This window comes from Erythranthe guttata, chromosome 6 (genome assembly GCF_056151865.1).
Source record: "Erythranthe guttata isolate IM_541 chromosome 6, IM_541, whole genome shotgun sequence".
Taxonomy (NCBI): Eukaryota; Viridiplantae; Streptophyta; class Magnoliopsida; order Lamiales; family Phrymaceae; genus Erythranthe; species Erythranthe guttata.
The window spans coordinates 1,610,925-1,635,429 of record NC_142538.1 but is presented as its reverse complement, the minus strand read 5'-3'; the positions used below and the strand labels follow the sequence as shown (position 1 = coordinate 1,635,429).

Here is a 24,505-nt window from a genome sequence, read left to right as displayed (position 1 = left end):
AGAAGCTCAATCCTAATCAATTGCCATAGCCATGGGTTTAAGATCCAAAGTGTTCTCAATAAGCTTTTACTCTCATGACACCACTGCCACATTTTTAAGTAATAGACATCTCACAAAAGAAAATCTAGAAGGTAATTGCAACCATTGGCACGAAGTCTGCCTGTAACAATAATTTGACATCTTCCCACAATGTCATGGCAAAATATTGCGGTACACAAAGCAGCATTTTAACCAGATGCAAAACATTAAATGAATAATCATGGAAAAGCACCTAAAAAACGCAGACGTGTTATGGTAGTAACTATGCCAACAGTATTAGCTCAAACTCAATCGAAACTATTTAAATAATTCTCTTCTATTTTTTCTTTCAAATGTTTGGACAGTTCAAAAATGACACACAACCGACTTGAGAACACACCTATGCCGATCGAGTAGATACTAAAGCATGCATGCTACTTAAAGGAAGCAGTTTCATCCTTGAAACGGTTCAAAACATCATCAATGCTCTGGAGGTTAGCATCATTGATGTCTCTAACTCGCACAGCAACCTGGAACCATAAAAAGCCCATAAGATCGCCATCCAATAGGATTTCAAAAGCATATATTGTTGCCATCAATTTTTAACTGTAAGGTAAATCTCACCTGTCCTGTTCCAACTTCTTTCTCTCCAACAACTAATATATAGTTGTACTGTGCCATTTGAGCTTCCCGTACCTATAAGCATTTCATAACCCACCAGTTAGTATTATACCAAGTTCAACATCACGAAAATGGGATGAATTGCCATCGTGGATGACAGAGATAGGGAGCAGCTCTACACACCTTTTTATTAATTGTTCTGTCTGTCGTGTCAACATCAACATAAAATCCAGCATCATGTATGCGATCCCGTACCTACATTGAGAAACAATGTGACCATTTAGGAAGTATCCTAACAAGATTAAAAAGGTATTCATGAATATAAAACTGTCAATGGGTCAAAATAGTAAAATATTAAGTATCTTCAATCACCCACAATTTTAGCTGCAAGTGTGCAGGGAGATAAATAATGGCATAAAACCCACCACATAGGTTGCTGAAAAGTGTCTTGATAACCACAGAGTGCGGAATAATTTCCTCTAGGTAACCAAACATTAAGTTTTCAACTTACAAGTTATAACCTAAGCAGAATGATAGTAGAAAGCCAGTGGCTCCATAAAAGTACGAGTCATGATTTAGAATATAATGCAAACAACGAAAGACAGGCATTGATTGTAGTCTGTACACCACGAACCGTGATACAAAATAAAAGGAACTAAACAACTACTATATAAGCTCCAGATCTTATTAATAACTCGCATATCATGTTCATAAAACCGTACCTCTAGTGCATATTGTTGCGACTTCTCAGAAACTGGACAAACTATTGCTTGGCGGGGACTCAGCCAAAAAGGCCATTTGCCTTTGTAGTGCTCCAAAAGTATCGCGAACATTCTTTCTACAGAGCCCAAAACAGCTCTGTGAATCATGACTGGCCTCTCTCTCTTCGTTTCATCTTCGGCTGAGTAGGAGAGGTTGAATCGAGCAGGCAATTGGAAGTCCAACTGAAACAATAAATTACTTAAGAAACGATCAGCACTTGCAGAAAACAACTGCATGCTTGAGACGTATACTAGAGAATTCCTATAACAACCTTAAAATTAAGATCCAGCCTATCACAACCTTAAAAAGTAATTCCTATAACAACCTTTATGTCAATCAAACATCCTATCACAATCTGGTGGATCCAAGCCTGCAACAAGTTAGTCTCTTCTTGAAACCTATAGTTTTCCTTAGACAAATAATTGTTTTCTGTGTCATATTCTTCTGACCAACTATCCAGATCTTGCTTCACAACTATTTTATTTTATTTTTCATTTTTCAATACTATTATTCTCAAATTAGGAGTACTTTAATCTTTATTAATGCATTGTATATATGACTTGGGGCAGCATACACTCGATGCTAGAGAAGTAACATCACAAAAAACCCTCATTTATCAATTTACTGACTTGATAAAATAAGGAAAAAAGTAGAAAAATATACCTGCAAAGTTGCACATTGAAAGTCTCTTCCCATTGCATCAAAAACAGTGATGTCAATCTTTGGCCCGTAAAATGCTCCATCGGCCTCATTTATCTAATAGAGGTTATGAAATCAGTTTTTTTTTTTTTAATTAAAGAAAATTAAAAAGAGAATGACCGTTGCAACATATATAATTAAAATCTAAAACATAAATAAATTCCATAAAATCATTATTTGGTACAAACTGTGACAACTGAACTGAGCAATATCAACAAACATGAGTCAAACTACCTTCCAGGGCTTCCCAAACTCATTTAGTGCCTCTTCAAGAGCAGCTTCTGCCTTATCCCATGTCACTATGTCTCCAAGATATTTCTCTGGTCTCTGAAAATCAAAATAAGGATATTTTCTACTTCAATAGCCACAATAGTCAGGCTTTACATGTACATAAAGTTATGGATTACGTGTGCTTGGGACCATTTTTCTGAAGTTCCTATTCATCTTCTCATCTATCAGTTCTTTTTGGGGAAAAATCTTCATTGGCATGGAGATAGACAGAGTGAAGAATACGATTATATGAACAAATAACCCTTAACATTATTATATTACTGGTAGTTGATTCAACTTAAAACCCAATTTATCAGCATACTGTAACTCGTCAATATGCACAAGAAAGAAAAGGAACAGTTTGTCCGCTAAGAAGAGGTAAGACTCAATACCGTCGATAACTTCAGGTCAAAAGTGAAGCCAAATACTTTGTACACGTAACTGATGAATTCTAAAACACCCTTGATTTCATCTTTAATCTGTAAAAGGCAGATGAGATCAAAAAATAATAACAAAAGGTGAAGATTTTTCTCTTTTTTTGGGGGGACAAAAAGTGAAGAAATTAGAAAACCACAATTAAACCAGAAAATTCATCTTACCTGGGATTCTTTGCAGAAGATATGAGCATCATCCTGTACAAAGATACTAATGTCAGATATATCCTGGTCTGAACCAGTCACAAAAGTAACTAGTGGAATCTATCTATATACTAGTACTACCTATAGCACAATTCATGGGTAAGCTGGATTAGCAAATTCATATGTTCTTAAATACCTGCTGAAATCTCCTGACACGAGTCAACCCAGAAAGTGCACCACTTAATTCATTCCGATGCAGTACCCCGAAATCAGCCAGGCGAAGTGGAAGTTCTGCAAAATGGAGTGTCTATCAGCTTATATATTTTCATTACAATATGAACTGCTGCAAAGATCTTCACACAAAAGGCACCGGATACATTAGCAAGACAGTTACATGACGTGTTTCTTTATGTATAAGATGCAAATTAAAAATATTTAGACGCAAGCTTATCTTTTAACACAAATATACACAACAGGTTCGAATAAATATTGAGAAGGTTACAAACTCATGCATATGCTATTGAAAGAGATGTGAAAGGATAACAAAGGAGGATTGTGGATTACCTCGATATGAACGGACTCTATGATCAAATATTAAACAATGACCAGGGCAGTTCATTGGTTTGAGTCCAAATTCTTGTTTATCCACCTGTAGTAGAATCCAGAAAGACCATTAAAAGTAGCGGACAAACCAAATCAATATGTTCACCCTAATCACTATGTAAGAATGAAATAACACACAAATACTTTATAACGGTTAATCCATCTTCCTAATGACTTCATCTAACCTCAAACACAAACATATTCTCCTTATAGTTAGCAGCATGGCCAGACGTTTCCCATAGCTGCATATTGTACATATTTGGACTCCACACCTTCAAAATCAATAAGCAGGTTGTTGTTACGTGAGAAACTTGCATAAAGTATTCATATGCAGCTTTTGTTACAAATAAAGCTAGTTCTACTTTACCTCTTCATAACCTCTCTTCCAGTACTGACTCCTTATAAATTCCAGCAATTTGTTGCAAACTCGAGCACCATGAGGTAAGAAAAAACAGCTTCCGGGGCTAAATTGAATACAAAATATCAAAATAGAATCATGAATTGAGCTGAAAATTGTAATGCAGTTCAAACTTTTACCTCAGAGGGTGAAAAAAGAAAAGCTCTTGTTTTTTTGTCAGTTCTCTGTGGTCATATTTCTTAGCTTCTTCCAGCATGGCCTTGTATTCCTGCAAGGATTACCAATAAGCTTATCAAGATAGCTGAGAAAGCTGAAATACAAATATCAGCTACTTATGATACTCCATCTATGATGGACTAAATAGAATTCAGAATTCACCTTCAATCGTTTTTGATCTGGGAAGGATATGCCATAAACTCTTTGCAAGCTTTCACGCTCTTTTTTTGCTCGCCAATAAGCAGATGAAGCCTAATTTTACAAATAGACTGAATTAAATTTTGCATTGAATGCAGTATTTACTCCAAAGTTTAACTGATCTCACCTTCAAACAGCTAAATGCTTTAATAAAGGAAGAATTTGGTATATGTGGTCCGCGACATAGATCAACTAACGGACCACATCTGTACACTGTGATAGTTGCATCCTCTGGTAAGTCGTTAATAATCTCGACCTAATAAAAACAGGGGGGAAGATACAGTTAAAGTCTTGCGAAATATTGTAAATATATTTCCATTAAACATAAAAGTACTACACAGATAAATAGCTAATTTTAAACTTATTGACCTTGAAATGATTTTCTGAAAATATGTCAAGGGCCTGATTCCTTGTGACTTCAATGCGCTGGAAACTTTGTTTTTCCTAATGCAAAAGGATCAGTAATAAAACAATCAATATAGGGCTAAAATTAAAAGAATGAAACTGAGGAGGGGAAGGGGAACCAACTCTTCAAATGTAAAATGCAACAGCATGTAAAACAAACAGAAGCTAGGATGTACTAAAATTTCACAGAATAGAAACCATACATCAACAGCTTTCTTTGCAGCCGCCTCAATGTGTTTGAAATGATCCTCATTCAATCCCAGGTCACCATAAAATCCATCATAGTAAAAACCCTTCAACTGATACAGCCAATTATTGCATACAATTTAAGAAAGAAAGAAAAACAGGTTAACATGAGATATCATTCTAATAGATATAGAAAAGAAATAATCAATTTACACATAGGCAATCAAAATGGTCAGAAACTCACATCCCCTCTTGTGGTGCACGGCCCAATGCATAATCGGCATCCATATGCCTGCTCCAATGACTGGAAAATCCCAAACACAATTTAAAAAAAAAAAAACTAAAAACTATTCACATCAAACATAATCATAATTTGTACTGAAAACCCCCATCCTAATGTTAATACTATGTTACCTCGCCGAGAATGTGCGCACTCGAATGCCAGAAGGTATCGCGGCCTTCATCCGTATCAAAGTTAAACAGCTCTAGCTTGCAATCTCCTTCAAAAGGCCGAGACATATCCCATAAAACCCCATCCACCTTCGCAATCAGAGCGTTCGCGGCCAAGCTCTTTGATATCTCTTTCGCCACATCGAGCGGCGTCGTGTTCCATTTTTTGCCTTCCTTCACATTCCCATCCGGCAACGTAATCCTATTACAACGAAATTAGAACAAAAAAATTAAGAATTAACTTCTAATAACAAGTGACATATAAATAAATGAAATAGATGACGGCGATTACTTGATTGGGTCGGGAGAAAGCTGGAGGCGACTGAGGGTTTGTTCATTTAAGATTGTTTCGAACATCGCTATCCGTTTGGGAACGACACGCTGAAGATACTCTTCATCTTTGACGAAGGCCGGTGGAGCAGAGGTTTGGTTAGGTTTAGTCTTGGGCTTACTGCCGGCGGGAGAGTCTCCCATCGCGAATAAGGACAGGCGGCGGTGGCGGAAATAGCAATGCGGCGCAGGTCGGGGGAGAGAGATTGGGAGTCGTCGCCAAATAGAGAAGAGCATAAAATAGTAACTAAACCCTATTTTTCAGAAATTTGGAATTAGTAAATGTAGGGATCTTTTACTGAACGGAGCAGTACGCAGTACGCACTACGCATACTTGCTTGTTTTTTTAAGTGTAATTAACATCCCTGAGGTATGGTCAAATTATAAAAAATATCCCTCTTGTTTGGATAATTATATCTACTCCTTAACTATGTTTTTTTCTCACACCTACACCCTTATGGTGTCAAATTCAACATAATCATCTAGATTTCACGGAATGTGCTCTAGTTTGTCCTCGTTTTATGTAAAATTACAGTGTCTGATGCACTACAATATGATATATGCAAGCTAAAAAACACATATTATGATCATCTTGCTTCAAAATGTAGAGTTCGAATGGGATAAAACGGGTACAAAAGTGTTAAAATTTCATATAATCTCGAAGATTCTACGAAATTTGAGGAGTTGAGGGGTGGTTGTAATTATCCAAACAAGAGGGCGTTTGTAATTTGACCATACTTCAGGAGTGGTTGTAATTTACCCTTTTTTTAAAGGAAAAAATCGTATTATTATCCAGCTATGTACAATAATATATTCATCCCTCAAGTGTGTACTAATTTCACATTTAGCCATTCATATTCAAAAATATTACATTTGATCCTTCATATTTTAAAAATTCAGCATTTTTAGTCATTTCCGTCAACTTCCCGTTAGTACTAATGGAATTAATCATGTGATCATCATTGCCTTAACTGATGAATTGACGTTAAATTGATAAAAATGACAAAAAATATTAAATTATTGAAACATGAGGGACCAAATACGATTTTTATAAAAATGGAGGACCAAATATTAAGTCTACAAGTGTAGACTTAAGGGGTAAAAATTGTAATTTCCCCTATACCATAGCTTAATTTGTCAGCGTTGATATTAACTTAATTAGTTTCATCTCATATCCAATCACACGAAAATACAACTAGCTCAATAGCTACAAAATCAAGGCTCAAGTGGCCCAAAACTTGGAGAAAGCCCATCCAATATAAATTAGTTGTCTATTGTTATGATTTTGTTTTAACAAATTATTTTACAAATTACATTATTCGTGATGATGATGACACTGACAGAAGATTTTAGTCAAATGGACTGGAGAAATTTAAAGAAAAAATCAATCCAGTTACAAACGGCCAATTAGAGTTCTATCTTGAAGTATCCTTTACTAGCACAATCCGGCTTAACTTGTATGAAATACAAAAAAAAATTACTTGGAAGGGAGGAAGAAATTGGTGACCACTCGGAGAAAACTGGGAGGATTGGAGGATCTAATCAAGGTATTCGTAATCAGAATCATTATCGTCTATGATCATTGGTCCGGCCCCACGAAACGTATTAAGTATTATTTGCTCCCAAGTCCTTATACTTTCAATAAACCTGTGTGACTCCACTTCTGAAGTCGAAGATTTGCAGATACTTCCAGGGTGGTACTTCAACGTGCATTTTCCCCTTTCATCGATCATCTCTACATCAAATGCTGGAGATAGTGGACTTCCAACAACTTGAACATGGTTGATGCTGTGTCACAAAGCATTACACCATTGTTTAAAATGAGACGGAAAAAAAATAACCTTGTCTGCTTGTTAGTAATCTTGGCTTCTAAAAGCTCCTCGTACCACAATTTTTCAAATCATTCTTTTGTTACGAGATCATTAAAAGAGATACGGAGGATAAAAATGGGTTACCATATATAGTATAGTCCATCCATTTCCTGAGTCTGTGTTCTGCCCAATAGTTCCACTTTCAAGACTCCTCCTATGCTAAGAACAGGTTCTGGTAGCTTAAACTTTTGCAAGCAGTTATCCTGTATTCCATCGATTAATGAGGTAAGAAGAAGAAATAGGGCAATCCTAAATTTAAAAAAAAATAATAGTAACAATAACAAATAATTAAAGACAACATTATCGAGAACCATTTATCGAAAGTTCAAGAACGATACAGTTCTGAAGAAATTCACCTGAACCATTGGGAATTCTGGGGACTTGTACGTCCATACAAATTTCTCATCAGCAAAATTCTGAAAATCGAGAAGTTCATCTCTCTCGTCACTTTCTATCTTCGGAGGAACTCTGGGGTGGCCAATCTGAAATCTTACAGCCTTGGCAGAATATATAGGGAAGCCGAACTGAAAATACGCTGTTCCAAAGCAAAAATTTGGGGTCAGTTAGAGGCAACACACAGTGGATGAAACATTATAATTTTTAAACACTGGTCTAAGAACACAACCTTGAAATGGATGCACATGTAACTCAGTGATCAGGCACAGATTTGAAGCCAATTTATAAATCAACGTCTCTCCAGCAGAATGATTCCTTTCGCCCTTGCTTGACCAATACGACGCTCTGTGGTCAACCCTATCACTTGGTTCCAGTGTGTTCTTGATGCTCTCTTCTGGATAATTATCAGTGCTCGATGCACATATAGCACCAGATATGCAATTTTCTACTGTCGAAGTGGTGAGTACTCTACTTAATGATGCATAAACTCTGTGTTCCCTCTCCAGACAGGCCGATTTTGCAGAATCATCTCTCGTCGAAGTTGACACAGATTCGGCCGTGTTTTTTATTTCGACAACACGAGCAAAGCTTGATGCCTCGGGAAACTTCCGTAGACAAAGTTTCTTACATAAGGCGTTGGCAATCACTGCATAAGAATCGAATTCGGTATATGAGTGCAAGAATGATGGAAACCTTTGATTCTATTCGACAAACATCACTTTGACAAAGATATAGTAGTTAGTGAAAACACCCGAATCATTTTCTCCAACCAATTTTACAGTTTCTACAGTCTATTGAACTTTGAACAAAAGGCAAAACCTAAATTAACTCAAAACAAGCCGAAATGTTATCCAATTCTCTCTCAAGGAACAATTGACATGGAGCCAATTCTTAAACACGCAGTATCACAGTGCAATAAAAATTCGAAATCAGCACATCATATAAATCAAAGCCCAATCCTTCATTTTCCCCATGAAATTCATTATAATTACACAGTAAAAGGTGTAAAAACACACTAGTTGAGGTGATTAAACTCACCAAACTGACGCCAGGAACTCGAAACGGCACTCGTGCGGACGAGATCGGAAGGGTCCTCCAAACACATGAAGATCTTCAGCGACATGTCCTGCCCTAACCATTCTATAAAATCCCTGCTCCCCTTCATTTTTCCTCTAATGAATTTGCCTCTGCGATCCAATTTGTTCAACGAGGAATCCTAATCGCGCCTCTCAAATCTAACTAAGACTATCACGCAGAAAAAAAAAAAAAAAAATCAATGTCCATCGCAATCAAACAACAAAAACAATTGAGCAGCGAGAAACCAAAATTTGATTAACTAAATTGAGCAATAACTTAATTTCTTCAAAATTAATTGAAAATCAACAAATAAAATAGAGAATAGAGAGAGAGAGAGAGAGAGAGAGAGAGAGAGAGAGAGAGAGAGAGAGAGAGAGAGAGATTTCACCTTCTACAGAGGGGGGAAAAGCTGAATTAGAAAAGCAGAGGTTCGCAATCCAACAAATTCTCTTCGTTCTCGTTTAACTGGATTACGATGAAAAATGAAATCGAGTTAACGATGAAGAAGTTATACAATTTATACATATCTGCATTTTTCAGGGTAATAATAAATAATAATAAATATTTGGACTATTTTTATATAAATAAGCAGAAGAAAGGTGAGGGATTTTTTTGCAAAGGATAATGACGAAGTAAGTACCAGTCTGGCTCTGTGGCCTACACGTATTTCCAATTATTAATTATTATTCATTTTTGTGAAATATAAAATTTAAGTAGTAATATCAATAAGTTCCTTTTCTTTATTTATTTTTTTCGGTAAAGCTTATCCAATAAAATATGGATGTGCCTTCAAATTGTTAAAAGCTCATTTTCTTGATTTATTCGCTGATAATAAAAATGGAATTATTTGTGTATTTATTTAATTAAAAAATGTCTTTAAATGGAGGAAGAAACATTGAGAAATAAAATATGGTTTTATTTCGAGATTGGGTCCATTGGGTTATGGTATAACTTTGGGCCTCTAATCTCTAATAAATTCAATTAGAACTGAATTATATATAGTGTTTCTAAACATGACAACTTTCAAGAAATTATTGCTTAACTGTGACAACTTTTAGATGACTTTTATGTCAATAATTTTCGATAATCACAATTTATATATTACTCCCTCTGTCCCATATTATATGTCTTTTTAGAGAGTTTTTTTTGTCCCAAATTATTTGTCATTTTAGATTTTCAATGAAACATTAATTGCATTATTTTCAATTTTACCCTTAATCACTCCTAATTAATTAGTTGAGAATCAATTAATGTCAAGGATATCTTTATAATTTTATATGTTTTTTTACTATAATCTATGCACATTTATTGATTTTCTTAATATGTGCAAAACAACCCAAAACGACATTTAAATTGGGACGGAGGGAGTATTGTCTAATCTCCGTTAAATTCGAAATTATCAATGGCTCTGAATTCGTAATAAATAATTAAAAAAATAGATGTTTTGTGAAGACTTCGAATTTAGTATCCTCAAATAAATACTTGTGGAGTCCCGTCTTCAGAGACGAAATATATTTTTATATAAACAGTATTACAAGAATATAAAGAAAAAATGAATCGACAATTTTCAATAGTATGAAGGTATCTTACACAAATATTTCGTACAATCGTGTCAATCTTACACAAAACCTTTCATAGATATAACCATAAGTGGAAATCTCACTAATATTCACAAACTAACCTAAATAAAATTCAACCAATTAATTTGTGGGTTAATAATTAATGTCTGCAGGGGAATATAAACACAGAGTCAAAACACAGTCCACCTTTAGTGTGTGTACAGTCAATCTGAGTCATTGAGAACTTGAGACTTGTGGGGGAGTTAGAATCCTCTACAACAAAATCGCCTACATGATGGTGCACCCATTTCCCATGTTCATCCAAGAAGCGGTGAGACACCGAATGCTGGCCGTCGGATGATGATTCCAGCTGGAACTTAACTGGCTTAATATCCCAGCCGTGGATCTTCTCCCCGTTGCATGTTATTGGTCGGCCGCTCGGAGCTTTACTCGATGAGGCTCGGCCGAGGTGCAACCTGAAGAACACGCTGTACGTGCCCACAGGGAATTCAAACTCCAGATCGCCTTCTATTTCTAGCCACCATATTTGTTGGAGATAAGCAATTGTCTGAAATCTGTATTTACATAATTGAATTTCCAAGTAATTAATTATGTATTTCAATATAATGCACCTATTAGATCAATTATTTTTGGGGCAAATTACGGCTACCCCTGGGTTATGGTTAAATTACGAAAACCCTTCTCATGTTTGGGTAGTTACATTCACCCTCTCAACTATGTATATTATCTTACGAAAAAACTCATCCACAGATATATTTAGGGATGTCAAATCAGTAAAATCGAATCGAAATTTCGGTAACCCGATATTTCATACCGTTTACCGAACTAAATATACGATTTGGTTCGGTAAATAACCGAATTACATACATTTTATGTAAAAATATTTAAAAAGAGGGGGTTGCTGTAATTACTCAAATAATAGGGTTTCTTTCTCGTAATTTTGCCATAGCTCAAGGGGTGGTCGTAATTTACCCATTATTTATATAATTAAGTACTATTATTTTTCGTAGTGTGCGACAAAAATGTTTATTCATGCATTAATAATTTCAGGACCAGTGGCCAATTACAAGAAAATGGGGTCCTAAATATGAGAAAGATATTTTGGATTGTGGTGCCAATTACAAAATCAACTTGCTATATGGGACTTGAGTTTTTTGTCAAATGGAACAAAATCATTACTCAAGAAATTGGAAAAGCAATTGATACATATAATAGCTAAAAAGATGTTGTAATAAATAATTATACCTAGATTCATGAGTTGAGATGTGGGTCCAGTATCTACGATCATCTACGCCAGTAATTTTCATTCCCTTCCAAGAAATAGCCACACTTATTCCACCTCTACCCTCGTCCAACCAAACTTCCTGATTAACATACAAATGTTATTATTAATTACTATTAATTAATTATACTTAATTACGTACTAATTAACCTTTGTGTCTGCAGCAAAGCGAATAGGAGAACTCAATCTGGCGTAAGTCTCCTTGTTGCTCAAAACCTGTGGATTATTATTATTATTATTATTATTACAACTAATAAACAGCTTCTGCAGAAGAATCTGGTGATTTTCAGGCAACTTTGTTTCCCACACATGATCGGACAAAGAAGCACGGCGAAATGTTCTGTTCACACGTGCCGCTCTACAAATATCACTAGGGTTTAAACGTGAAAGAATCAGAGCAATACAGCTTTCTGGTAAATCCCCAAGGCCAAGCTTTGAAGGTGTATTAATGGCGGATTTCTGATCGTCAGTTGGCAAAATAGATAAACCAGCCCCCATAAACCCTAGAAATTAATTAAAAAAATATATATTTCCAAAAATTGAAATTAATGGGATTTTTAGCAGATAGAGGAAAGGGGTTTCGTATTAGAAGTAGTAATGGAGAGAGAGAATGCCGTTTCATACTCTATTGTAAGAATTCGGTTAATTGCAAAAAACCCCCCTTTATTATTTTAAATTGCTACTATAAAATTCCTCGTGTTTGTTTTTTTTATTTTCATTTCTCACCCCTCAAAGTGGTGAGTATTATTATTGGTCAGACTTTTTGTAATAATTATTTTAAAAATCAAGCAATCACACACGATCGATTGACATATTGATGATGTGAACATGAGAAATTAAATAATTTGGTTCGGTAAAGATGGGGAAACACATGGTCCTTTACTTTTTTTTCATAATTATTATATACTTTTTTATTATGAAAAGAAAAATGAAATAAAGTTCATTTGATTATATTCTCACACTAACATTTAATTGAGTAAAGTAAAATTCGATTCGCACGACCCATAATTATTTGTCTGTCACACGAGAATGGAATTTTTAGTAACGGTCTTTTGACACCGACAAGTCATTGCTGGGAGTTCAATAGTGGAACTTGGAACAATACAAAATAAAACGAGAGACCTTAATTACAATTCGCTAATTATGTATAACAGTGTAAGAAGTTCGATTTACAAGTTATTGACAGAAAATTTGAATTTGAATTAATTGACACAAGCTCACTTGATCCAACGATTGAACCGGGCTACAATATGAAGTCTAAAGGTTTCAACCGTACCAATCATTTACGTCACGCCAAATGGCAGAAAATTGACTACAAACAAATAAACGGTGAGAAACAAAGTCAAGATTTTTTTGTCTATAAAAACGTGAATTGCATGTATAAAGTAATAATAATAATATCATTAGGCATAATTAATTAATTATTAATTTACTTCACTACCAAACTAATCTAAAACCCACCGGATTTATAACTATATTATTTGGTTTCTTACGTTAGCCTAGAAATATTAACTATTTATTTTCAACAATTCCACAGTAATTGGATGAATTATTGTAAAAAAAATCTAACGATTCCAATTTCCAACTTACAAGAAAATGCCAACTTTATATAAATCGAATTCATATAAAATATATGGTAAATATAATTATTTCCCTGATTAGCTAAAGTTCCAAATACCCTATTTGAATAAATAAATAAAAAAAAAAAAAAATAAATAAAGACTATAATCCATTGTTGAGCTTCACTTTCAAGAACAAGAACTTAATTGGCCATGGTGAAATTTAATCGACTTCCACTTCCTTCTGGCAAACGGGACAATTCTGCAAGAACGAATGTTGTATGTAATAAAAGACCACTATTACGAATAAACTTTATGCTGATTCCAGAAAATGACTAACCTTATTCAACTCCAACCAATGGGTGATACATTCCGTATGGTAATGGTGCGCGCAGGGCAAAGTCGTCATTTCAGCTCCACTCTTATACGGTGCGCAGCATATCACACAACTAAGAAAATTATAGATATACATGAGAAAAACTTGTTATAACGAAGTAATACCTAACGGGAACTGTGAAATGTCATTTTGTACCCTCGTTTTTTTTTAATCAGAGGTGAATATAGTGAGAATTGACAGAAAATTTGATGTCGACGGGAGATAAAATTAGTATATTAATACATTACACATTAAGTTAGATAGATAACAGTATTGCATTTATTTTGCAAATAAAACTACAATTTGGCATAACATGTACACAGCCAGCATGATTAGATTTAAAATTAACAACTTGTATATTAGTCCAACTTGTGACGTATCATTTGCAGTTGTAGTCGATGATGTAGCCACGTCATCATCTCCGTTGACATTTTTCACACGACAATATGTTTCACCTTCTTCATTCACGTACGACGTGCACCAATGGGAGAACCCATGAATTGCGCAACAGTAAAATAATCTACCTGGATTTTCAAATGTTTCGGAAACCATGACAGTCGTTTTGTTTCCGCATGACCTTCGAATGCATTTACCTCTCCTAAATTTCATTAAAAGGGTAAAAAAAAAAAAGCGAGTTCACTTCATTTCTGTTATAACGGAGGGGTAAAAGTGTAAAAGGAACCGTCTAACGTGTAAATGGAGGGGTTCATTTAATGTAACCGGCGTAATATCTCGTTAATCAGGTATTCAACATTACGAATAATATAACATAGGATCAAAACTCAAGTTGTAAGTTTGAGAAACTCACTCTTCCTTTTCTTTTTTATTTTTCTTCGATCCGGTTTTGTACTTGAAAGTTGGCAACAGCGCAATCTGATTGGCAGGAAGTCCTTTGCTCTCGCTGCCGACAGATTCTCCTAGCGATTGCAGTTCCTACAACAAACCATTTTTTTTTCATAAATACTAATCGAAGAAAAACTCGATTTTTGAATAATACAATTAATTCAACACAACCAACCTCGTAAGTCATTCTATCAGGGTCAATGTCATCTGGGATCACGTGTTGCTCCGTACCCTGAGAACAATGGCGCATAGCAAAAGTATATCACGACCCTTAATTTTGGAATACGCATTAATTAAATATTTAATTAGGATGAACAAAAGTCGTAAAAGTACCGCGATAGGTGTTTGTCTCGAAGTTGATCCTCTGTTGTGATCTGTATACATCATATTTATATTTTCTTCATCAATTGTGACGGTTATATCGAGCAAAATTAAATAAAATTTCATAATGCGGGAATGATTATGAATTACCAACTGCAGTGGTAACAGGCTCGGAAATGCATAAATCGTCGAAGTCGTCCACGAACTCCAAAGATCTTGCTAAGGCTTCATCAATAGCCAATTGTTCGTCGACATTTGGTCCATGCGACGATTCACCGTCGATTATGTAATACTCGTTTTTTTGGCCATGATCGGAGGTTACGTTTTTCTGTTTACCATCTTGTGCATAGAGAGCGCTTTCCTGTAATGTACGAACACGAAGACTATTAGTGAATGAAGGTAAAATTAATGCTGCAGACTGCAGTGTACTAAAAATTAGATATAAATTATTTCAAAATACATATATACCTGTAGTAACAGCACCTCGTCAACATCAAGATCTCCGAATTCGGGTAAAAAATTCTTGACATATTCGGCAATTTCAGCTTGTGTCATACCGCTAAATTGATGGCTACTTTCCCCAGCATTCATGATCGATGTTTTAAGAAACTACAAAGAAAAATCATACGTTAACAATAAAATAAACGAAGCTGCTATGCAATTATCTGGAAGTTAAATGCAAACGGAAGTTATTTACCAAATCGGGATTTTTTGTAGCGAAGTTTACCTACAAATTGTGCTTTGGTTTAGATACTTTGTCTTGGTGTTAAGAAGAGAGTTTATAAATAGAAATTCTTCGATAGATAACTAACTAATAATGGCAAGGGAATAATCAACTTAACTTTCGAAATCTCTTTCGAACATGAGAAAATAATAGTGAACTTATGACGGAAAATCGAGCATTAAGTAACAACAAGATTCACTATTAAAAGAAAAAAATAAATCGAGCTGCCGTGATAAATACGATGAAATTGTTTATATTTCTCCATGCAAAAACTAACCTTGGAAATAGAATAAACAACTGGGCATGAGTCAGTTAATGCAATTTACTATCCAAAGATTGACGATAAAAAATCGTTTTACACAGATTAATCGAACATTAAGGTTTGAGATGTCGAGTGTCATCGGCAGATGGCGACACATGCCAGAAAGATTATGCTGAAAATAAACAAATATTGATGATTATTTATACCATCATTTTCAAATAATAGCCACTGTGCAATGTTTAAAAACAGAGGATTTAAGTAAAATAAATAGATTACAGATCATTTATTATTACAAGGCTTTTCAAAATTTGAATACCAGCCCACTTATTTTACACGAAAATACAAAATAAAAATACTAGAAATATGAAATATATATAAATTGATAGGATTAAAGATCAAATTTTTTTAGACCAGGAATCAAAAGCAAAGGTGTTTCCTTCTTGAGCACTGTTCCGAATTTATCGGCCATGTCGATTTGAGTCGGATCCATTCCGTTCGGAAGACTCCAATCGAAATAATGCACCAAAGAAGCCACCACTATTTGAATATCTTTCAAAGCAAGATTAAATCCAGGGCACATTCGTCGTCCAGAGCCGAAAGGTATATACTCGAAGTGATTCCCCCTGAAATCTATTTTCGATTCAAGAAACCTGTCAGGGTTAAAAGTCGTAGCATCTTTCCAGGTGTCGGGATCCATGGAAATAGCCCAAGCATTTACGAGAACAACACTATCCTTTGGGATGATGTAGTCGTCGATCTTGCACGTCTCGATTGCACGACGTGGCATTAAAAGTGGGCCCGGAATATGAAGCCTTAGTGTTTCTTTTATACATGCCTGGAAATAGTGGGATTCGCTTAGAACTGACTCGTCGATTAGCGTATGATCATCTCCTCCAAATGCGCTTGCAATTTCGTCGCGAACTCTATGTAAAATGTGGGGATTTTTAATCAATTCTACCATCAACCACACCGATGTTATTCCGCTTGTATCCATTCCAGCTGCCAATAGCTCCTGAAAATGTTGGGATTACCACTTTCGTAAAAAAATCCGATTTTTTTCAAAAATGAAAAAATAATTCCAATCAGTTCACATAAGAAAAAAATTCGTAAATCGGAATCTTGAAAATTGGGATGATCAGACTAGGCGGAATTCTGAATTCCAATTGTGCAATCATTTAAAACATAAAATGCATAATAATATTTGTATTATTAGTGTAGTCTTTGCGAAAAAACAGAATCTCATGTAAATCCCAATTTCGATCCAAAAAAAATCGGGAAAATTGAAAAATTTCAGATCGAAATTGGCGGAAATCGAAAATTCAATTCCATTTTCCATCAATCAATGAATGTATATAAATGAATTGATGTATTGTATATAATTATTATATACACGAGTAATAAATAAATAAATGAATGAAGGGCAAGAGTAAATTAGGTCAAACCATGGTGACATTGCAGATCTGATCATCCGGAAACCCGTTTTCGATCATAACATCCAGGAAATCACCATCCGAAGTCGATTTCACAAGCCCGTCGCGCTTTTCCGATCTTCTCTCCTTCACAATATCTTCCCAAATGTACATTATTTTCCCATGAATTTCCATAGCTTTTCGTTTAGTACTAGGTAAATTCAACCTTCTGAGTACAGGAAACAAATCAGACAACCCTACAGAGGAAGAAACCAAGTCAATGATTTCTCTAACAACACCCCTCACCTCTGCATCACTCTCATCCTCCCTCGTAATATCGACGAGATTTCTCGAAACCAACACGTCGCTAATTATATTATAAATAGTGGAGTTCATCAAATCTTCGAGGTCGACGGTTTCGCCGGCTTTGCTTCGTATGTACTCCACCATCTCCGCCACCTTGGCCTTCCTCGTGCATGCCTTGGAATTAACGGATTTGGAGGAGAAGATGACGTTCTGGGTGACGTCACGCAGTAGCTTCCACGTGGCGTTGCATTCCCTGGACATTGCTAAGGAGCAGTGTTCTATTGTTGGGAGTTTGCAGAAAACCGAAGTCAGATACCTGCCGGAGAAATTAAGGTCATGAGTTTTGAAGATCTGCTTTGCGGCTGACGATGATGACGCAATGACGACGACTTGGGTGCCGAGGTGGAAGGACATGATTGGACCGTACAGTTTAGCCAGGGTGGTGATTGCTATGTGGGGTTTGTTTCTAAATTCGGAAACTTTTCGGAGAAGCTGCAATGCATTAGGGCCTGGTGGGAGTTTCTCTGTTGATGATGATCCAAAAAACCCTAATTTCTTGAGGGAGATGAAGAAAATAGGCAATAGAATTACCGCCACTGCCACCACCAACATATTGCCTTTAGTTCTGTCAGAGAAAAATTATAACATGAGACAGTTTATATGATGACTGACAAATAACCTTGCTGCAGTTTACATTTTGTAGAAAAAGTCAAAGTCAACTGAGATGGATGGTCTAACTGTCTCTAAGGAAAAGTCAGCTCTGGCCTTTTCCTAGGTAACGTAAGTCGTGTAAGAGGATCATAACAAATAATAATAATAATAAGGGTAAATTACAAACACCCCCCTGAGGTATGGTCAAATTACAAAAACACCCCTCTTGTTTAGATAATTACAACCACCCCCTCAACTCATCAAATTTAGTGGAATCTTCGAGATTATATGGAATATTATCACTTTTGTACCCGTTTTATCCCATTCAAACTCTACATTATGAAGCAAGATATAATATGTGATTTTTAGCTTGTATGTATCAGTTTGTGGTGCATCGTAAACTGTATTTTTTACAAAAAAAGAGTACAAACTAGAGCACATTTCACGGAATCTAGATGACTATATTGAATTTGGCACCATAAAGGTGGAGGTCTAAGAAAAAAATCATAATTGAGGGGGTAGATGTAATTATCCAAACAAGAGGGGGGTTTTTGTAATTTGACCATACCTCAGGGGGGTATTTGTAATTTACCCTAATAATAATAATACATTGATAGAATATAACAAGTAGGAAGTATTGAAAAGATATAAGCCTACAATTAAATCAGTAGTTAATTAGATTTTCCTTAGAAGAAGAATTCAAGAAGGCCTTACTGCTTTTCTTTGACTTTGTCAAGCTTTAAGGTCACACTACCAGGCCACTTTTTTTTTTTTTTTTTTTTTTTTTTTTAAAAGTATTTTTTTTTATTAAAAAAGAAGTAATTACTTACCCCTAATTGCAAGGTGAGGAACAATTTTATTGACACAATCAATTTAATTGCCCATGTCATTAAGCTTAATTAATCAAGTTAAGCATCATGTGCCCCCACATATATAATTGGGCCTTTATTAGCCTAGCCTATTAATTCATCCGGTTCTTATGTTGGACATGAAATTATTAGATTTGGGCCCCAGTTCAAGATTTTGGGCCTAATCCATCAGCACTATTACGTTTTTATCTTATTTTTTTTACTACTATTTTTGAAATCAGTACTAACAAATACCTTTAAATATAACTTCAAAAAAATTCTCAATTCATTGAAAAAAAAAATATATTTAAATAATTTCTCAATATTTTAAGGTAGATAAAAGATTAATATAATTAGTATTTATCATAAATGTTCTTTAATCAATTTGTGGATGGCTACTCTCTCAACACTGTTTGCATGCAGTAATGGAATGTGGAAACTGGAAGCAGATCCAAGAAACACTATTCTAAATAAATAATTAAATTTGCAAGATCCAAAGAAAAAGGTTTGCATGGATTATAGTAAAAATATATAAAAAGTGACTCAAGTACACTTATTATTAATATATTAATCTCTTTCAAATATTTTAGCATATAAGTAATTATTGTGTGTAATTACTTTGACTTTTTTTTAATATAGAACATAAAATTGTTTGAATTAGAAATCTCATTAACCGTTTCTATTACAAAAAATACAAACCGCGTCATTTATTTTCTGGTATAATTAAGTACGAATTACTAGTACTATGGTTTGACCTTACAGCCAAAAATGTCAATACTAAATTACATATGATCTAAAATCTAAATACGCAATTAATATAATCTAAACCCAATATCAAGAAAATGATTAGCAAATACCTAAAATACCCTAATTGAGATTGGGAATTAACTCCTCCTCCCCCCTACCGATGAAAAAACAATTCGAACAAAAAAAGGTCAATTTTTTCACTCTTCGTTAAGTTAACGTTTGGCAACTCAGTATTCTATTTTACAGCTTAATATAAGTTAGATTATTAAAATAAATAGTAATATAAAAGCGTTGCTTCGAATTTAAACCTGAGTTTCTTATAGCTCCTAGAAATTATCAAATTACCACAAGCTGTATTGTATCACACGTCGAGATCCATCAATTCATCATGTAAAAAATCTTAAAGAAAGAATATATTTTTAATATATATGTATAGTCATTAGCTGTAATTTATCATTACATGAAGTACAAGTATTATTACAAAAGGATTGAAGTCGGTGGCACTGAAGATATTTCTATTTAAATGTAAATTAATTGACTGAATTAATATTATTGGTTTGGTACACCTTTCTCATATTTATTTAGGGCATGTTAACAAGAATGAACCCAGTGATATATGATATATCCACTTTCAATACGATTATTGCCAAATTGTCAACCAATATATGATAATTATAAAATAAATATGGATATTATTATAAATCATAGAGTAGAAGAGGAAATATGTACAGCAAGTCTGTGTAAGAGAAACCCCACTAAATCTTCTTACACTGCAAAATGCTGACAGATGACTAATCTGGGAGAGTATCTACTCCTCTGGTGGGGCCCCTCCCTATTATTTTTATTTTCCTTTATTAGTCAAACCCCAAGTTACACTATTTTTATAATATTTGTTTTATGATAGTAATATTACTATTTATTTATGTTTTCCTTAATTTCTAATAGTAAAAGAATTCCAGTCACATTGGTCAGGTTTAATTTGTTCTCATTATGAAGGTCAAATGTCAATCTCACCTCCCCCACTTCAGTTCTTCAAAATCCCAGTGCCACCCCTGCAATTAAAATAGCCTTACTCTCTCTCTCTCTCTCTCTCACACACACACATGTCCAACTTGATTCTTAACTTGTCAAATCTCTAATCTCTAACAAGCAAGAATCCACCCCTCCACCCCCAACCCCACCCCTACCCCACCCCCCCCCCCCCCCTCACCAATCCTGCAACTATAAACTCACACATAATACTCGTTTCTTAATTAATTCTTCACATACAGAAAGAAATAGATACATCATTATCAAATGGGGGGTCAAAGCCCACCATACTACACTCCACTCTCTAAGCCCACCACCACCGCCGCCACCACCACCACCGCCTACTTCAAAAAACCTAAACTCTATTCTCTGGCCATCGTAGCCATCCTCTGCTCCCTCTCCTACCTCTTTGGCGTCTGGCAAAATGGCGGAGCCACCACCACCTCCAATCTCGCCGCCACCATTCCCTGCTTCTCCACCACCTCCCAAAACACCACCAACACAAAAAATACCCAAACCCCCTCTTCATCCGCCGCCAACCCGCAATTAGACTTCGCCACCCACCACTCCGCCGACGACGGCGGCGCCGCCACACTCTCCCCCGCCGTCAAATCATACCCACCCTGCGACATTAAATACAGCGAGTACACACCATGCGAGGATCAAGAAAGGTCGCTGAAATTCGACAGGGACAGGTTGATATACAGAGAGAGACACTGCCCGGAGAAAGACGAGCTCCTGAAATGCAGGGTGCCGGCGCCGTACGGTTACAAGAACCCGTTCAAGTGGCCGCTCAGCAGAGATCTAGCCTGGTACGCAAATGTACCGCACAAAGAGCTGACGGTCGAGAAAGCGGTTCAGAATTGGATCCGGTTCGAGGGGGACCGGTTCAGATTCCCCGGCGGCGGCACCATGTTCCCTAACGGCGCCGACGCTTACATTGATGATATCGGAAAGTTGATTAATTTGAAGGATGGGTCTATCAGGACTGCCATCGACACTGGCTGCGGGGTAAGCTTTTGTTTTTAATTTCTTGAATGATGTTCAATTTCCTTAAAATCAAATAAAACAATAGTTTCAATTTCGATAACTTTCGTATAAAAAAATAATAATTTATTACTGGTATGATGAAAAAGCTGTTCGTAATTGCATTCTTTATTTCTTTAGACAGAATCGCCTGCCAAAACGTGTGGTAGTAGATTTGATTAGTGAAATTTTGACTCTGGTTTTTGATATTAGGGATTTACATAATTAATGCTATCTAATCTGTGAAAGATTTCTTTTACGAATATTTAATTGGACAATTAGGGATAAGATTTGGTGATTACAGACAAGATTATATAGTGTGTTGTAAAGCAGATTTAGCAGCAGAAATTCAGGTGAAAAAAAATGGATTCTTTAATGATAAAAGGTGTGGGGGTAATGGGGTGGTCAGGTACAGAAAACAAGCTTTTTCTTTTATATGGATTCTTTTATTTTCCCTCAAGAAATCAAACAACTTTTTTATTTTTCTGGCAACAAGTCCATGCATGAAGCCACGTCCACAAATAGCAAGCACCACATGCATATAATATAAAAATATAATCTTGAATATGTTTGGTACCAAATTCACCTTTTTTCTGTTAAGAACAGTATGTTGATTTTAAATTTTAATATGAATTTCGAATTAGGTTGCAAGTTGGGGAGCTTATCTCTTATCAAGAAACATCCTTCCAATGTCGTTTGCACCAAGAGACACACACGAAGCCCAGGTTCAGTTCGCACTCGAGCGAGGGGTACCGGCTTTGATAGGTGTCATCGCCTCGAAGAGGCTCCCGTATCCATCAAGGGCTTTCGACATGGCTCATTGCTCACGTTGCCTTATTCCTTGGGGTCAACATGGTAATTTCGCCTATCGATTTCTTTTAAGTTTTAAGGTCTATAATTAGTGTTTTATATAACCTTTTCTTTCACTTCACCCATCGAGCAGATGGGGCCTACTTGATTGAAGTGGATCGAGTTTTGAGGCCAGGCGGATACTGGATCCTCTCTGGTCCGCCGATCCACTGGAAGAAACACTGGAAAGGTTGGGAGAGAACAACGGACGATTTAAACTCCGAGCAGATGCAAATTGAGAATGTTACAAAGAGTTTATGCTGGAAAAAGTTAATCGAAAAGGACGATATTTCCATATGGCAAAAACCAACTAATCATTTGAAGTGCAAAAGGTTCCGGAAGATTTTCAAGAACCCTCCGTTTTGTCCTGCTCAGGATCCCGATAAAGCTTGGTTTGTGATTAAAAGTTTCCCATGATAAATATTAATTAATCATATTTTTCATCAAGTTTATAATGAAAAATCAATTTCCTTTTGTAGGTATACTAGCTTAGAAACATGCCTGACTCCTTTACCGGAAGTTTCTAACAACGAAGAGATAGCTGGAGGTGAACTCGAAAAATGGCCGAAAAGATTGAACACTGTACCACCTCGGATTATTCGTGGGACTATAAACGGAGTTACCCCCGAGGTTTTTCAGCAAGATTTGCAACTATGGAAGAAGAGAGTCTCCTACTATAAAACAGTCAATAACCAACTCGGACAAGCTGGAAGGTACCGGAACATTCTTGACATGAATGCTTTCTTGGGTGGTTTTGCTGCTAATTTGGTTAAGGACCCGCTTTGGGTGATGAACATAGTACCGGTTGAGGCTAAGGTCAACACTCTAGGAGTTATCTACGAACGAGGATTAATCGGGACTTACCAGAGCTGGTATTGTAAATTAAATATATCGTGGTTCTTGCTATCAATTTTTTAATATGATTAGTTTAACAATTAATTGATTGATTAAATTTAATCGTTTTTGTTCAGGTGTGAAGCAATGTCGACTTACCCTAGAACATACGACCTCATTCATGCTGACTCAGTTTTCACACTCTACAAAGAAAGGTGCTCTTCTGTTTGCATCCTCATTTTATGTTACGTACACTTTTATTTATTTATTTTGTCGTTAGTTATTAAATCGTTCTTGACTTTTCTTTTTGGTGGTGCAGATGTGAAATGGAAGACATTATGTTAGAAATGGACAGGGTTTTAAGACCGGAAGGAAGTTTAATTATACGGGACGATGTAGACGAATTGGTTAAGGCAAAGAGAATAGCTGATGGATTGAATTGGGAAAGTCAGATTGTAGACCATGAAGATGGGCCATTAGAGAGGGAAAAGCTTCTGTTTGCTGTCAAGTTGTATTGGACAGCTCCAGCTTCTGCTTAATTAATTAGCTTAAATATTTTCTTCTTAATTACTATCTTAATTTACTTCTCTTTCTAAAGGAAATAAGTGTTTAATTTTCTTGTTATTTTGAATTATATATATTTATATTGTGATTAGATGATAATCCATTATTTTGAACCTTGACCTCACAGAATAATGTATAAACAACTAGCATTGTTTTCTCTTAGACCTTTTGTCAAACACCTGTCATGCAGTACTAATTCGAGCATGGGAGCTAAATTAAAGCACAAATGTGGTGACACAGAATGGCCAATTAGGTTA

At 35.6% G+C, this 24,505-nt stretch overlaps 6 protein-coding genes across 6 annotated transcripts; 1 reads left to right on the top strand and 5 right to left on the bottom strand.

The window, feature by feature from the left end:
* Window positions 1-135: 135 nt before the first annotated feature.
* On the bottom strand, window positions 136-6,430 carry LOC105971747 (Threonyl-tRNA synthetase). The gene is made up of 20 exons (XM_012996621.2): window positions 5,657-6,430; window positions 5,329-5,566; window positions 5,159-5,218; window positions 4,932-5,027; window positions 4,693-4,767; window positions 4,451-4,579; window positions 4,288-4,377; window positions 4,089-4,177; window positions 3,919-4,015; window positions 3,737-3,823; window positions 3,513-3,597; window positions 3,145-3,239; window positions 2,970-3,002; window positions 2,763-2,849; window positions 2,335-2,427; window positions 2,065-2,157; window positions 1,362-1,583; window positions 823-894; window positions 643-714; window positions 136-548 (listed from the first exon to the last, which is right to left on the bottom strand). The coding sequence occupies exons 1-20, from the start codon at window positions 5,929-5,931 to the stop codon at window positions 453-455; spliced, it is 2,184 nt and encodes a 727-aa protein (XP_012852075.2). The 5' UTR covers window positions 5,932-6,430; the 3' UTR covers window positions 136-452.
* Window positions 6,431-7,041: 611 nt separating this feature from the next.
* Window positions 7,042-9,697, bottom strand: LOC105971887 (F-box protein At4g00755). The gene is made up of 6 exons (XM_012996807.2): window positions 9,427-9,697; window positions 9,000-9,206; window positions 8,191-8,607; window positions 7,922-8,100; window positions 7,650-7,768; window positions 7,042-7,482 (listed from the first exon to the last, which is right to left on the bottom strand). Exons 2-6 carry the CDS (start codon window positions 9,124-9,126, stop codon window positions 7,233-7,235), a joined length of 1,092 nt encoding a protein of 363 aa, XP_012852261.2. The 5' UTR covers window positions 9,127-9,206; window positions 9,427-9,697; the 3' UTR covers window positions 7,042-7,232.
* An 826-nt stretch (window positions 9,698-10,523) lies between these two features.
* On the bottom strand, window positions 10,524-12,556 carry PP2-A14 (phloem protein 2-A14). Its single transcript, XM_012996575.2, has 3 exons — window positions 12,051-12,556; window positions 11,864-11,982; window positions 10,524-11,172 (listed from the first exon to the last, which is right to left on the bottom strand). Exons 1-3 carry the CDS (start codon window positions 12,396-12,398, stop codon window positions 10,758-10,760), a joined length of 882 nt encoding a protein of 293 aa, XP_012852029.2. The 5' UTR covers window positions 12,399-12,556; the 3' UTR covers window positions 10,524-10,757.
* A 933-nt stretch (window positions 12,557-13,489) lies between these two features.
* On the bottom strand, window positions 13,490-15,684 carry LOC148769872 (E3 ubiquitin-protein ligase BIG BROTHER-like). The gene is made up of 7 exons (XM_088818886.1): window positions 15,468-15,684; window positions 15,150-15,360; window positions 15,012-15,052; window positions 14,854-14,910; window positions 14,644-14,768; window positions 13,800-13,908; window positions 13,490-13,721 (listed from the first exon to the last, which is right to left on the bottom strand). The coding sequence occupies exons 1-7, from the start codon at window positions 15,588-15,590 to the stop codon at window positions 13,683-13,685; spliced, it is 705 nt and encodes a 234-aa protein (XP_088675012.1). The 5' UTR covers window positions 15,591-15,684; the 3' UTR covers window positions 13,490-13,682.
* A 554-nt stretch (window positions 15,685-16,238) lies between these two features.
* Window positions 16,239-18,369, bottom strand: LOC105971942 (putative (S)-N-methylcoclaurine 3'-hydroxylase isozyme 2). Its single transcript, XM_012996878.2, has 2 exons — window positions 17,428-18,369; window positions 16,239-16,997 (listed from the first exon to the last, which is right to left on the bottom strand). The coding sequence occupies exons 1-2, from the start codon at window positions 18,310-18,312 to the stop codon at window positions 16,374-16,376; spliced, it is 1,509 nt and encodes a 502-aa protein (XP_012852332.2). The 5' UTR covers window positions 18,313-18,369; the 3' UTR covers window positions 16,239-16,373.
* Window positions 18,370-20,643: 2,274 nt separating this feature from the next.
* Window positions 20,644-24,410, top strand: LOC105971605 (putative methyltransferase PMT16). Its single transcript, XM_088819305.1, has 6 exons — window positions 20,644-21,986; window positions 22,646-22,856; window positions 22,945-23,242; window positions 23,330-23,722; window positions 23,822-23,899; window positions 24,004-24,410. Exons 1-6 carry the CDS (start codon window positions 21,243-21,245, stop codon window positions 24,221-24,223), a joined length of 1,944 nt encoding a protein of 647 aa, XP_088675431.1. The 5' UTR covers window positions 20,644-21,242; the 3' UTR covers window positions 24,224-24,410.
* Window positions 24,411-24,505: the final 95 nt, after the last annotated feature.

Excerpts from the sequence above, each read along its gene's own strand:
- LOC105971747 (XM_012996621.2), bottom strand. The coding sequence starts at position 5,931 with ATGCTCTTCTCTATTTGGCGACGACTCCCAATCTCTCTCCCCCGACCT. Across the intron at positions 5,567-5,656 it reads CTTTCTCCCGACCCAATCAA|GATTACGTTGCCGGATGGGA; the intron begins GTAATCGCCGTC and ends TCGTTGTAATAG. Across the intron at positions 3,598-3,736 it reads AGAATATGTTTGTGTTTGAG|GTGGATAAACAAGAATTTGG; the intron begins GTTAGATGAAGT and ends ATTCTACTACAG.
- LOC105971887 (XM_012996807.2), bottom strand. The coding sequence starts at position 9,126 with ATGAAGGGGAGCAGGGATTTTATAGAATGGTTAGGGCAGGACATGTCG. Across the intron at positions 8,101-8,190 it reads ACATGTGCATCCATTTCAAG|CGTATTTTCAGTTCGGCTTC; the intron begins GTTGTGTTCTTA and ends GCTTTGGAACAG. Across the intron at positions 7,769-7,921 it reads CAGAATTCCCAATGGTTCAG|GATAACTGCTTGCAAAAGTT; the intron begins GTGAATTTCTTC and ends GATGGAATACAG.
- PP2-A14 (XM_012996575.2), bottom strand. The coding sequence starts at position 12,398 with ATGGGGGCTGGTTTATCTATTTTGCCAACTGACGATCAGAAATCCGCC. Across the intron at positions 11,983-12,050 it reads GCTTTGCTGCAGACACAAAG|GAAGTTTGGTTGGACGAGGG; the intron begins GTTAATTAGTAC and ends TATGTTAATCAG. Across the intron at positions 11,173-11,863 it reads ATCTCAACTCATGAATCTAG|ATTTCAGACAATTGCTTATC; the intron begins GTATAATTATTT and ends ATGTAAATACAG.
- LOC148769872 (XM_088818886.1), bottom strand. The coding sequence starts at position 15,590 with ATGAATGCTGGGGAAAGTAGCCATCAATTTAGCGGTATGACACAAGCT. Across the intron at positions 14,911-15,011 it reads CGAGACAAACACCTATCGCG|GGTACGGAGCAACACGTGAT; the intron begins GTACTTTTACGA and ends CATTGTTCTCAG. Across the intron at positions 13,722-13,799 it reads ATTGGTTGGAGTTGAATAAG|AATTGTCCCGTTTGCCAGAA; the intron begins GTTAGTCATTTT and ends TCGTTCTTGCAG.
- LOC105971942 (XM_012996878.2), bottom strand. The coding sequence starts at position 18,312 with ATGTTGGTGGTGGCAGTGGCGGTAATTCTATTGCCTATTTTCTTCATC. Across the intron at positions 16,998-17,427 it reads AGATCTGCAATGTCACCATG|GAGCTATTGGCAGCTGGAAT; the intron begins GTTTGACCTAAT and ends CAACATTTTCAG.
- LOC105971605 (XM_088819305.1), top strand. The coding sequence starts at position 21,243 with ATGGGGGGTCAAAGCCCACCATACTACACTCCACTCTCTAAGCCCACC. Across the intron at positions 23,243-23,329 it reads CAGGATCCCGATAAAGCTTG|GTATACTAGCTTAGAAACAT; the intron begins GTTTGTGATTAA and ends TTCCTTTTGTAG. Across the intron at positions 23,900-24,003 it reads TTCACACTCTACAAAGAAAG|ATGTGAAATGGAAGACATTA; the intron begins GTGCTCTTCTGT and ends TTGGTGGTGCAG.